This window comes from Hypomesus nipponensis, chromosome 10 (assembly GCF_054491055.1).
Source record: "Hypomesus nipponensis isolate SF chromosome 10, ASM5449105v1, whole genome shotgun sequence".
Taxonomy (NCBI): Eukaryota; Metazoa; Chordata; class Actinopteri; order Osmeriformes; family Osmeridae; genus Hypomesus; species Hypomesus nipponensis.
Window position 1 is genome coordinate 18,382,041 of NC_140370.1, and position 13,669 is coordinate 18,395,709.

At 45.7% G+C, this 13,669-nt stretch overlaps 1 protein-coding gene across 1 annotated transcript; it reads right to left on the reverse strand.

Annotated features, from left to right (window-relative positions):
• Nucleotides 1-2,648: 2,648 nt before the first annotated feature.
• On the reverse strand, nucleotides 2,649-9,891 carry LOC146272173 (solute carrier family 25 member 36-A-like). Its single transcript, XM_084706718.1, has 7 exons — nucleotides 9,438-9,891; nucleotides 7,951-8,115; nucleotides 7,459-7,536; nucleotides 6,673-6,773; nucleotides 5,023-5,089; nucleotides 4,653-4,945; nucleotides 2,649-4,527 (listed from the first exon to the last, which is right to left on the reverse strand). Exons 1-7 carry the CDS (start codon nucleotides 9,476-9,478, stop codon nucleotides 4,334-4,336), a joined length of 939 nt encoding a protein of 312 aa, XP_084562844.1. The 5' UTR covers nucleotides 9,479-9,891; the 3' UTR covers nucleotides 2,649-4,333.
• Nucleotides 9,892-13,669: the final 3,778 nt, after the last annotated feature.

The window sequence follows — 13,669 nt, forward strand, 5'->3', positions numbered from 1 at the left end:
TTGCATGAGACCACAAACCCCGCCCAGGCGCCCCCGACGAATATAAATGAAAATGCAGCGACATTCAACGATTGCTTCCCAAAAACGTTATCGAGGTTCTACTCCCGTCCTAGTGCCGGTCCGTTCATCCACAGGGTGAAATGAGACAGTTAAAGGCAAATTAAATAACATGAGGTTACCACGGGGAGAGGCGAACTGCGTGAATTGTGACAAATATCTTAATGGTTAAATTATTACTTTTAATATTCAAACCTCACCAGATCCTTTCACTTTTGAGGTGGCATTTGTTGATAAACTGAGTTGATAGATTTCTGTTGATCAGAACACGCTAGGCTATAGAAATCGTTATCTCTGGTTGTTTTGCGGTGTCGATTAGAAGAAAATATCATTGGAAAACCTTGCCCCTCACTCGGAACGTTTCTTTTGGCTCGTGGGAGCGACTCTGCCAACATCTACTGGAGGAATAGGTGCATAACAAGCCAGGATTGTCGCCAAATTTACCGTCCAAGTTAGCCAAATTAGTCTGTTCTCGTGCCGTATACTATTTACTGCCATGTACAAATGAGTTTGCTGTATTCCAACACTGTGCTAAAACAGCCAGAATAGGTTTAGAATACCACAAAACAAGAACATTCATGTTAGGTGTTAAAAGTTTTATTGACTTTTGTACAAAATACAAAGAATGACAGAAAAAAAGATTGCTCAAAATAAAAACGCCTAACTTGTAGGCCGATGTCTTACATCAAACAGACCAGAAACAAATAAGTTTAATTTAAAGGTTCATGTGGTCCTCCAAATCACGGAAATAATTGTGTCTACTGTTCCAGTTGTACAATTGTAGGCCTTTAACATGTTAAAGCCCCAAATGCAATTAATTAGACTACATCAGTGTTCATCAGTTGTCCAGGGTCTGTAAACATTCCGTTTTTGGCAGTGTGGATTTTCTCCCATTCCAGATACCAGCGAACTACAATGTGGGGCCGATATACATGTTAAACTTGACACCGAGTAGCGTCCGAGTCTTTTCTAATCCAGGCAGTTTTGAATTCCAGAACGATCGGAGATCGTTTACGGTATACTGGACAGGAAATGTTAACCGCTGCCGTTTCAGGTTTCCAGCCTGTGAGGTGAGCCAGCAACCTGAAACGGCCAAGTTAGGCCTGGGCTGTTGGATATGAACATCGGTTGCGGCCGGGAACGGAGCCATACTTCTAAAGGCCGGTATAGGCCTATGCTTCTGCGTTATTCGAAAAACGGACACATGGGTACGCCCTCTACGAGTTCTCCATCAGCCCTCGGAGAGCCTCGGAGAGCTTGACGTGCACCTCCTTAATTTTCTAAATATCCGTCTTAATTTCGAAGTGCTACGGAGACCTACGGAGACCCCTTGGCTGTGATTGGTCAGTATTAAGAACCGCTTGCTTCAAGGGCGGAGGCGGGGTTGCCGTGATAGAGAACAGAGCCATTGCTGTACGTTTTTACAATTCATATTTCAGCTGAACGGTAGGCTACATGTAAATCAGCATCTGAGGAGAAATGGGCAGTGTAGTTGCTGAAAATGTGCATATTTTATTGATGAAAAGGTTAATTTGTAGGCTACATTTGCTCCGGCTTCTCGGTAACCTAGGTTAATTAACACTCCAGACGTTTTACAAACAAAAACATTGCGCCACCTACTCTTCTGGGTGAATTGTTTTCAGCACCCACAGCCTATGGAGAACAATAAACGCAGTCTATCCGTCCCTATCCGTGCGCCCGCCCATCCATAAACGGAGACGCAGACGCATTTTTTGGCCTTAACTCCCAGTCCCAGCTCTTTGTGGCGTGTTGACGAATTTGTAGCCTTCTGTCGCTACGGCAAGCTAGCTAACAACTGTACAGCTAGCTAGCTAGCTAGCTAGAGCACATGTTACCAGCTAACCATAGCAGAGCTGCATGTAAATGTAGCCAGCCGTTTATGTTCATCATGGGGCGTCCAATTTCACAAGACTGTGGCAAGTGAGCAAATTTAGATGGATTACAGTATCCAGCGACGGTATTTGAAATGCTGACTAATAGGCCAATACCGCGAGGGGTGGGTCGCGGGTCCCGCGGTTTACGTGTTGATGGACCAGTTCAGAGGGACCAATGGCCTTGGATTCCGCTCACTCAGAGAACATATCCCGGAGTCGCCGTTATGTCTTTGTCCGACATGTCAGATTTTCCACCAAAGCCCCAAAACCAACACTTATCAAATGAAAAAAATGAAAAAATCTAAAACATAACATCACAAACAATACACCTTGGTGAAACAGTTTCAAAACATATTGAACTGAAACAGTCATACAAATGCTGTAGTAATACATTATAATATAATACAGTATGATAATACATATCCTAAAGTTTACACATTCAATATGAAATGAAACTTATATACACAAGTTTTATACACAACTGGATTTCTTAAACACAATTAGAACTCTTTGAACTGTACAATATCTGCATTTGAGCAAAATATCGTTTTGCATTTACAGTAATACTCGTTAATATCATACAAGAATAAAAATGTCAACAGAAGAATATATATATATATATATATATATATATATATATATATATATATATATATATATATATATATATATATATATATATATATATATATATATATATATATATATATATATATATATGCTAAGCACAAGCCCAAGACAGGCACACAGGAAGCCCCTGGGACAGGAGGACGTGATAGAATCTCTAATGGATTAGTGGTTAGAGGAACACTGTTGAGCACACACGCATACACACAGGCACACACGCACACTGTGGAGACAGGCTCCGTGGCTTCAACAAGTCACCTTCAGGTAGTTGTAATGTTGGTTTCACAACAAGCAACGGTTGCCAAAGAAACCACGGTCACCGTGCAGTACTCCATCCTCACCACCAGATGTCAGACAACACAAACCAGAACTTGCCAAAACACTGAAATTAAAGACAGACAGAGAGACTGTCTGCAGAGCCTGTTTAAGGAGAGCCTTGCCACTCCCTATTAAGCCCCATTGTACCGAATTTGGTTGCAGTTCCACCAGAGTTCCACTGGGAGTGATCGTGAGCCAGTGCATGTTGAATGGGAGTGTATGGAGCTAAACGGCTAAATTTGTCTCTTTTGCCTGATTGTCGTTGAGAAATCTCCGATTTGATTGTAGTTTTTGCATGTTCAACATGGATTATAGATCGAAAGTTGAATGAACGAGTACTTATGTCCTTTTGATTTCTTACAGGGTGAGTCGTCGTTGCCTATAACATGCTAGCATTCTGCTAATGAATGTTGTTTGGTTTGTGAAGGACTGATACGACCAGAGCTCCCGCTTGATGGCATCCGAAGCGGAATCAGAATGTCAGAGCATTAGCAACATTAGCAACAACATTAGCAAGCCAAAACTCTTTCAAGCATGTGTATTGACAGGAAGAGTCTAACCTGTCAGCTGTGTTGTTGATGCCCTGAGAGAAAAAAGTAAGTGACCAGAGCTTGCCGTAAAGCAGTAGCTCTGGTCGTACGATGTGTATGACGTCAATTACATTTTCAAAAGCTTTTTAGAACCGAAAGGCAACTTTTAAAAAATCTAACAGCCAGCAGTGTGTATTTTTTTTGCCTCCCCTTTCGAATTCAGAATTCAAATTACTAGACAAAAAATTATATCCTGAGAAAAGTGGATTTTGAGGGGTATAGCTCCATAGACCTCCATTCATTCTGCACTTGCTCGTTAGCGCCCTCACATGGAACTTCAACCAGTTCAGAACACGGAAGTTTCCCGAGACTGGCAGTTCCCTCTATATTAGACATTCTCTGCTGTCTGTCTCCATAACAACCATCATCATCTAATACGTCCTTCTCCCATCGGCCTAAATGAGGCTGCAGTAGCCATGCCTGATATGATGTTGCCCCCTAGTGGAGGGGAGGCACAGTGCTTTCTCTGTGTCTCACTGTCTCCCATCCATCTCCAAGAGAGATGGAGAGAGAGAAAAATAACCTCCATATCTCTTCCTCTCTCCATCTATCTCCCCCCCAGGCAGAGAGGAACCAAAAAGTCATTTAAGGCCACTGCTGTTTTCTGTTCCAGTTGGATGGTTCTTTAGAAGACTGACCCTCCCTCCCTCCTTCTCATCCTCCTCTCCAGACTGTAGCCTCCAGTAAGGGTCGAAGGGTAGATCGGGGGGGGGAGGGGGGAGGGTATGTCTGGGTTACTCCTAATCATGGTCCTCTACACTTTCCTTTGGTCTCCATCTTGGATGTCCCCCTGCTCGGGAAGTAATATAGCCACTCCCTGCTTCCTCTCCAGACCGAAGTGTGTGTCTACTGGTGGAGTAGGTAGACGACCAGTTCGTAGGTGGCCATCATGATGGCAGTGTTGGGGATCTGGCGGACCAGGTGTGTGGTAAGGCCCCGGTACAGGGCTCGATAGCCCTCCTCTCTGGGCACAGCCAGCAGCGTCTGGAAGAACGAGCGGTACCGGCTGCCTTCCTCACGCAGACGGGTCCGGATCACCTCTGTAACAGCACCGGGGAGAACTGGTCAGAACCAGAAGTGTGTATGCCTGTGTGTGTCTGTCAGAGAGTGTGTGTGTATGTGAGAGCGAGTAGACACCAGTGTGTATGTCTGTGTGTGTGCGTACCGTGGGGGTAGGCAATGGAGGTGGCGCAGGTCTTGGATGTGGCAGCGGCCAGCATCATCCCCAGGAAGTCAGAGGCGTCCTTCACGGCCTCATCCTCGTTGTCCAGCGCCCCACCCTGCGCCCGGCGCTCCTGCAGGTGCCGCTTGATCCCCTCGTAGATCACAAAGTGCACCACGGTCTCCGAGATGCCGGCGTACGACGCAGACATGCCCCGGTAGAACCCCCGCACACCGTCAGAGCGGTACACACGCCGCATGCACTCCAGGGCGTTCAGCCGCCGCTCGTCCCTGTGCCTGGGACGGAGATGAGGTCAGAACCAGACAAGAGGAGAGGAGGAGAGAAGAGGGCCGAGAGGGGGAGGGGGGCTTACCTGGCATCCAGCTGTAGGCGGGTCTTAATCAGCCAGATGGGATTGGTGGCCGTTATCGCTGTGAACCCTGGGAAATGGAGTTGACAGGGTCAGACAGGAAGCAGAAGTGACATGCCATGAAGCTGGATGTACCTTAAAACACTCCCCATCACCAGTACACCACATCCACTCTACACACACTCCCTACACACACTGTGCATATGCTGCTAGATGGACATCTAGACAGGCAGGCAGCTAAACAGCTGAACTGGTAGATTCACTCTGATCCTATTTACAGTACTACGGCAGTACATCAGGTAGATCCAAACATAGTTGATCTATTTATGAGGATAGTTAAGAAGCATTGAGAGGGTGTGTGTGTGTAGGGGGGTATTTATACATATAGGTCAGGTTATTAGGACCATAGTCAGACATAGAGCATGTAGCCTATAGGGCGTGTGTGTGTGTGTGTGTGTGTGTGTGTGTGTGTGTGTGTGTGTGTGTGTGTGTGTGTGTGTAGGGGGGGCGGGGATATCTCCATGTCCATGGGTGAGAAGGTGATCAAGGGACGGAGGGAAGGAGGGGGGAGATCTGGGTCAGTGGGTTATATAGAGACTGGGACCTAGGACGAATCCCAATACTCCCCCTTACCTCTTACCCCTTCCACTTAGTTTTGTGCGTTCCCGTGAGAGCTAGTGGTGTCCCAATACTCTTTTTGAGCTTGGGGTAGGGCTATACACCCCTTAAAACCAAGATCGGGAGCTTACTTGAAACCCAGGGCTATGTGAATACTGCACGACCGGCAACAATGGCGGCCGGATCATCCAGAGAGTCCGATAGAGAGTCAGTTTCAAAAAATTGCGAGTTTGGTACGCTAATGTTACAGTGCTGAATTGCACAACAGTCCCGCATTTCTTTGACTAGCATGTCTACAGTTTAAAGTAAACTCCATTAGCAGCGAATTTTGTTTAATATCAGTGCATAACACGACTTGCTTTGGAGATATGATACGTGCTAGATGAGATACCTGTAACCAAGTGGCATCCCATTTCTTAGGGATATGCAGCCCTTACCCCTCAGTTTTGAGGGCCGAGGGCTAGGGGTAAACTAAGGGGGAGTATTGGGATTCGGCCCTAGACTAGAAGCTGGGTGATGCGCAGTATAGAAGCTGGTTGATGCGCAGTATAGAAAGAGCGCATGTGTAAATGTGCTGTAGGTGTGTGTGTGTGTGTGTGTGTGTGTGAGAGAGAGAGAGAGACTAATCCCATAAGTGTGTGTGTGTGTAGGAGACAGACAGACTACTACTGTAAGTGTGTGTGTGTGTGTGTGTGTGTGTGAGAGAGAGAAGTGGGCATTCTAAGACAGCTGCTCAACACCTTCAACAGCTGTGAGCTACATCAAAGCCATAATCAGAACATATCAAATCCATCTACCATATAGTCTGAATATATACCATCCTCATCATCCCACCACAGAGGGGAGGTGGGAGGGGCTACCTAAGGTCTCCACCCACCCGCCAGGGTCACCCAATTGGCTGGCCAGAAAGCTAGGGCTCCTCCCCCCTTATGGTTAAGACACCCTAGGGCTGTCCACCACACACAAACACACTCTGTAGTCAGTGGTCATTCAGACATAGAGGTAGACAGACAAACAAGTGAGGGAGGGCGTTACCTGCCAGGCCAGCAGACAGCATGTGCACCTGGGTGGAGTCTGGTTCAAGCAGAGTGTTCAGCTGCTCCTTGGTGGAGGAGTAGGCAGCAAAGTAGATGGCTCTGAGGGCAAAAACACACAGTGTTGAGTGCATTTGACTGTGAGTGTTTTTGTGTGAGAATACCTCGTAGTGTATCCTAAGACTAGGATCACAGGATTGATTCCGTGAACATTTCCGTTAAAGGGATTTTAAACCCAACAAACACGCAGAACCCCCCCCCCCCCTGGGGTGATTACCCTGTGTGTACAAGTATGCATGCATGCATCACATTGTGTGTGTGTGGTTGAGAGAATTTCTTTCCAAATGTTTCATTATGTAATAGATGAATCTCTGCTCTGATGATGTCTGTGTGTTTGTGTGTGTGTGTAACACAGCAGACAGAAGCTCCCAGACAGAGAGTGAGGGAGAGGGGGAGAGAGAGGGGGGAGAGAGAGAGAGGGGGGAGACAGAGAGAGGAAGAAAGATAGAGAGGGGGAGAGGGGTAGAGAGAGAGGGAGGGAGATGTAGCAGTAGAATAAACAGAAGCAGAGATGGAAGGAGCAGAGAAGAGAAACAGAAAGATGACTCAGACGAGAGATCTGACCACAACAACCCCAGGCAAGCTGCTTACGACTCACACACACACAACCAAAACAACAGAAGGGCCAATGGCGTGACTGCAACAGTCACATGATACTGTTCCAAATAGACACACAAGCACAGCAGCATTGAGTGTGGAGGGATCCACACAGGAAGTGATGACATACCTGGATGGCGCCACACCCACCAGATTGGGTCCTAGTCCTCTGAAGAGTGAGCGAGGCCCCTCCCTCTCCAATATCAACCTGGGGGGAAGGGGGGTTACATATGGAAGGGGAAGGGGGGTTACATTTGGAAGGGGAAGGGGGGTTACATTTGGAAGGCAGAATTGCTCCAGTAGTTTATGTGAAATATGTGTGCACGGTACCGCATGTGTGCAGAGTACAGTAAGTGTGCAGAGTACAGCAAGTGTGCAGAGTACAGCAAGTGTGCAGAGTACAGTAAGTGTGTAGAGTACAGTAAGTGTGCAGAGTACAGTAAGTGTGTAGAGTACAGTAAGTGTGTAGAGTACAGTAAGTGTGCAGAGTACAGTAAGTGTGTAGAGTACAGTAAGTGTGTAGAGTACAGCAAGTGTGTAGAGTACAGCAAGTGTGCAGAGTAAAGTAAGTGTGTAGAGTACAGTAAGTGTGCAAATAAGGTCCTGGGGTGTGTGTGTGTACCTGAGGCAGTGCAGCGGTCCAGGCGGGGCCACGCGGGCCAGGCTGGCCCCATTAACGGAGCTGAGGGTCACCTGGGAGACGTAGAAGGTGACGGAGGAGGACTGCAGCCGAGTCTTCACCACCTCCAGAGGACACGTCAGGATGGCCCCTACCGTGCCCCCACACCTGGGGGCGGGGGCAGGGGTCAGGAGCACTGTACACTGCTTTCATAACTGGTTTACTTTTTATTTGACATGCTGCTGCCTTGGGGAACGGTGTGCAGAGGGGGTTCAGAGGTCAGCGTGTGTTCAAGTTTGAGTTTCAAGTTCCCTGGAGATAGTTCAGGGGGTGGGTGGCAGGGATGAGGGTGTAGCTTGGACAGGGACGGATGATGGATTGAGTGAGTGTGTGTGAGTAAGTGTGTCTGCGTAAGTGTGTGTGTGTTAGCGACTACAGCTGAAGCATGCTGCCACATTCCTCCAGCTCTCTCTCTCCCAGGCTGACTATATATATATATATATATGTATATGCTGCCTCTCCCTGACCCACATACACACGACCTTTAGCACACTTTCTGCTGCTGCTGACTGTTCGCTCTATATATTTAAGGTGTGTGTGTTCAAGGTTTGTGTGCGTGTGTTTGGTTCAAGGTATTAAGTATCTTTAACAGTTTTTTGCCTCAACCTGTTGATTAAAAAGAACAGTTTTCCCCCTCTAGGTAAACTGTTTAGAGAAGATCTGGTTTCACACTGTATAACTTCAGACTGGATGAGAGACAGAAGATTATGGAGGAATCCTAGTGTTTAGTTACAGACTCGTGCCCACTAACAGGGAACAGACAGATTCGGACAGCAGGTACAGTGTGACACTGTAACAATGTTGCAGAGGAACCCACGTGTGTGTGGTTGCAATACAACAACTTCCTGTCCACTTACTAAACACAGCTGGCTGACTTGAAAGTTAAAATGTATTGTGAGATATTGTGAGTTTTATTGCGTTTCTGTGCTGTTCAGTTAAACATGTAATGCTTGACCTTGCTGGTTGAGTATTGGTAGGGTTTCATGTCTTGCTAGCTGATGTTTAGCCCTCAATATCCCGGGCGGTGTTGTGGATTAGCTGACAACAAACTGTATCTCGTTGTAAATCATATTTAAAGTGAGTGGACAGCTTGCGAATGGTTTTGTTACAGGCAACGTTCGTCTGTCCAGCTCGTGGTCACACGGTAGCTCGAGGACAACACCGACTCGTGCGTCATTCCGTCAGGGTCAGTTTGTTTCATTCATAAACTCCTCACATATGTGACAATAATCATTTGGCGCGATACGAATGTTTACATGACTAATCTAAATGGCTTCGTCTTTCGGATTTCTGTATTCCACGGGTTGTAACCGAATGCGTCGAGTAGCCTATAGGCTAGTCCGGTTCAACCATTCTCAAGTCCTCTCTTTCGACACTGCATATGGCTACTACATGTTTGATGTCAGCACAAGCAAGTATGACACACTCACCCTCCTGCAAATAGATGAACCAATGTATCCTTTTGGCTCATCCTCTCGCATTCTCCGCACCACCTCTTCCCTGTGGGGTACGGGTGGCGGGGTAAGGGTGTCGGGGGAGAAGGACGAAGGAGCAGCGGTCACCCTGGAAGACGCAACCTGCAAACGTCGATTATTCTTGATCTCGGTCAGCTGCTGATGCGGCTTGTGATGCGGTGCGGTACCGTTCAGTCGAACCACTAACGCTCACCCAGTCCCTCTCTCCTTCCAGCGACCTCCCAGCGAAAAAGAGTTCGGCCCAAAAACTGATATTTAGTCTGGAATAAGAGAACGCCGTAAACTAAAGTTGATGACTCAAATCCCGGTGCCAATCAACCGTTATTTATCACAGGTAGTGCTCTGCTTTCCGATTATTCTCGTGCGTTCACCGCTACTGAGTCGGACAGAAGGGGGAACGGCCGTAGTATTTACCCTACAATATAGGTCTGAACAACACGGACCACGATTGGACAGTTTGCTGGGCCACGTCACTTGGCCCGCCCCATCACGCACATGTCTCATGTTCGGTCTCTGACCAAATCTGAACAAGACACATATAGATATAGCTAACCTAACTCAGCCCGGTAGCGTTTGGCGGTGTCGTCTACGTACTGTAGAGGATTTAACGTCCAATATGAAATGAGCCGTGGAGCGCACGTGGAGGAGGGAGGCTCGGTAATTTGGCAATATGCCCTCGACCTCATTCCTGATCTAGACAGGAGCGCTTGGCGCTGGGTGGTAATGTCATACATGGACATCAGATGAATGGCGATCTTAGTTGCATACATTCACGCACATAAAGTTAATTGTGCGGAACAACTGTTCAAAAAACAATGTTTTAGTAACTTGGTTGAATCAGCACACCTGATTCAAATGAATGGTCATTACCCGGCTTCCACAGAGCTTGATAACGACCCATTCATTTGAATCAGGTGTGCTAGAGCAGGGAAACATCTAAAACATGCAGGACAGCCGCTCTCTAGGACCAGGGTTGCCTACCCCTGGTCTAGGGGGAGGGGGGCACAGACATGCCCATACTTGTTCAACTAGAACCTGAGTCATAGTGGAACCTGTGCAGAACCTCAGTTAAAGTGGAACACGTGCAGACCAAGCTTCTTGTCTGAGCAGACTGGCAGACATGTATCTGAGACATGACACAGCACTCTCCAGCACAGGGGATTACTGATAAGTAGTCAGAAGATTAGTCTGTAGTTCGTCTAAATATGTGTGTGTTACTTTCTGTATAGTATGTGCTTGCATGTGTTAGTCTGCATGTGTGTGTTTGTGTGTGTTAGTCTGCATGTGTGTGTGTCAAAGTCCACCAACACATCTGATGATAACCTGTGCCGTGCCGGGTTCACCCTGCTAGCTCCTCTTCACCTGGACTTTGATCATCTCAACACGTTCTTGAGTGTTCCTCATTTGGGCTTTTCAAGTTCGAGTACGTTCTAGGTTCCATCTTCACTTATACATTCTTACTCTACTGTGTTACATGTTGACTGTGGACTGACAGCTAGTCTTATGATTACAGCAGACTTGAAATTTGGAGGGAATAATATAGAATACACTACATTTGTGGTTCACAGGGACAACTTCAGGAGTGACGACATAAACAAAAAGCATAATTCACATAATTATAAATGAAGTGACTTATCCAGAATATGCAGTTGTTATATGTGGCCACCAGGGTGCAGGAGAGGGTGACCTGTGTTGTTGCTGTTGTCGGCAGAGCAGCAGCCAAAATATATATTTTTATATCAGCTTGGCCCAGCTTCTTGGTCAAGCTTTTTCTCTCACCTAGCGCTGGATTGTTGTGGAGGTCAAACTCTCTCTCTCTCCTAGCGCTGTTGGCCCAGCTGATATCCATGGAATCTGGTCAATATTTGTAACCAAAGGTTGAGAATATGAAGGTAATAATAGCATACATTATTATAGAATATGGAGATTATAATAGCATAGGCCTACATTATTATAGAATATGGAGATAATAATAGTAACTACTTACTAACCGAGAGTGAGGTCATGCCGGGAAATATCAAACTGAGGCTGGAACGTATACGGCAAAGCCAAGGTTTGATATTTCTCGGCATGACCGAACGGTCGAGGTTAGTAAGTAGTTTATTATAGCCTATGGCATATAATAAATACGGAGCCGTATTGACCGCTGAGGAGGGCAATACATGTCTGGCATGACTACCATTTAGCCAATCAGAAAGCTCGTACCGTCGTTGCCATATAATAACATACATTATTATAGAATATGGAGATGATAATCAATAGTAGTGAATAATAATAGAGGTAGGGCCTTGGGGAGGGTGTTTTGATTTGTGGATTGAATAATGATTGTAATAATTGCTAATAAGAGCTGTCTCCTCTTACTTTCTTTACCAACACACACACACCGTACACACACACACCATACACACATACAATACACACACCACAGACACACAATTTACACAAAAGTAAATTCTGCATGTATGAGAGTGTGCCAGGCGTCGCTCGCAACTGTAGCCTACAATGTACAACTCTCGGTTGTTGAATTTGTGCGCAAGTAGGCCTATACTTGTGTGAGTGAAAAGTTAATATCTGAGCGTGTGAAATAAGTCACGCGATCGTGACTTTTCACATAAATCTGACGCCATAGAGAGAGAGATAGAGACACAGAGAGATAGAGACACACAGAGAGAGAGATAAAGATACAGAGAGAGAGTGAGAAAGAGAGGGGGGCGCGTAGATGGGGTGGCTTCTGGGGATTGAACCCCGAATGTTTTAGCTTAAAATTTGGGTTGTAATTTTCGGAAAATAACAATTTGAGTCCAACGTATTGTTTAGGATACATAAAGCTCAAAAAAACAATTTTGCGCTCAAATGAATGCTAAAAAAACACGTGGGCTCGCATCGCCTGAGTTCTTATCTAATCTAAGATCAAACCTATGTTCTTGGTTTGGGCTAAACCCCGAATGCTTACAACGTCTGGCTCCGTCTTGCAGCCTTCATTGACGTCAGAAAATCAAAGCAACATTTCACGACAACGGATGTCTCAGTTTTCAAAAAGTAGTCTTGCCTGGCCTTGAAGGCTAAAATCACCAGCTAGTTCCCTACTTTCGATAGCAAAACCAATTTTCAAAAAGAAATCCTGGAAATATACAGATTATTTGGAATAAAAAGTACAATTCACTCAACGAATACAACGTACTAAAGCACCACTCACGACCAGAGATAAAAGTCCAAGGATCAAAACATCTGTCCCACTGCACGAGCTGATGTGACCTTAGTTACGTAACTTTCTATTGGAAAGCAGCAGTAGACCAATCACAGTTACTGTTAATGACGTCATTTGATAAGCTGCCTGTTCTAGTTAAAAATACATTCGTAAACATTGCTTTCACATTGATTCATTTGAATGCATTTCGTAATTGTCTGTAAAAGCTATTGGACACTTAAAATACTTCAGCTACCTCAAACAAGCATCCCAAGTTCCCCATGGCAGCCAAGAGCACAATTGATATCGGAACTTAAAAATAACAAGCCAAGGAATAAACAGCCAAAGGTAGCCTATTGTTTATTCTGTGTGTGACCATACATGTCCATTCAGAAACACATACATTGTTTAAGTTGTATTTTACATACATGAGACAGTTTCAGAGGCATCCCAGTGTCCCACAGTCTCTCATTATGGTTCCTCTGACAGAGAGATGCTACAGTTACACCTGAACACCAGCAGAGAGATGCTACAGTTACACCTGAACACCAGCAGAGAGATGCTACAGTTACACCTGAACACCAGCAGAGAGATGCTACAGTTACACCTGAACACCAGCAGAGAGATGCTACAGTTACACCGGAACACCAGCAGAGAGATGCTACAGTTACACCGGAACACCAGCAACAAAGTTGGGTCTGAACAGACACTTTACATCATCATTATCGCTAAACTGTCCAGAAGAGCAGGAAGTGACATCACAGTGTTCTTGTTCCAGCTGGCAAAGAAAGTGATGTCATCAGGTCTAAACTCTACTGTCACAGGATAAATAATATATAATCTTCTTTATTGTCACAACTGAACATTGGTGGATCAGGGGGCAGCTTCAACACCAGTACAACAGACTTTTCCCATGCAATCTCACCAGGTTTTTCTTTTTTTTCACATTATTTTATTTATTTCAATAATACAGATATTTTTCCGTATTGCCAATAATTTA

Coding starts and splice junctions, on each gene's coding strand:
- LOC146272173 (XM_084706718.1), bottom strand. CDS start 9,478: ATGAGCCAAAAGGATACATTGGTTCATCTATTTGCAGGAGG. Junction 7,537..7,950: donor GGACCGCTGCACTGCCTCAG/GTACACACACAC, acceptor CCTTCCCCCCAG/GTTGATATTGGAGAGGGAGG. Junction 4,946..5,022: donor CGCCTACAGCTGGATGCCAG/GTAAGCCCCCCT, acceptor TCTCCGTCCCAG/GCACAGGGACGAGCGGCGGC.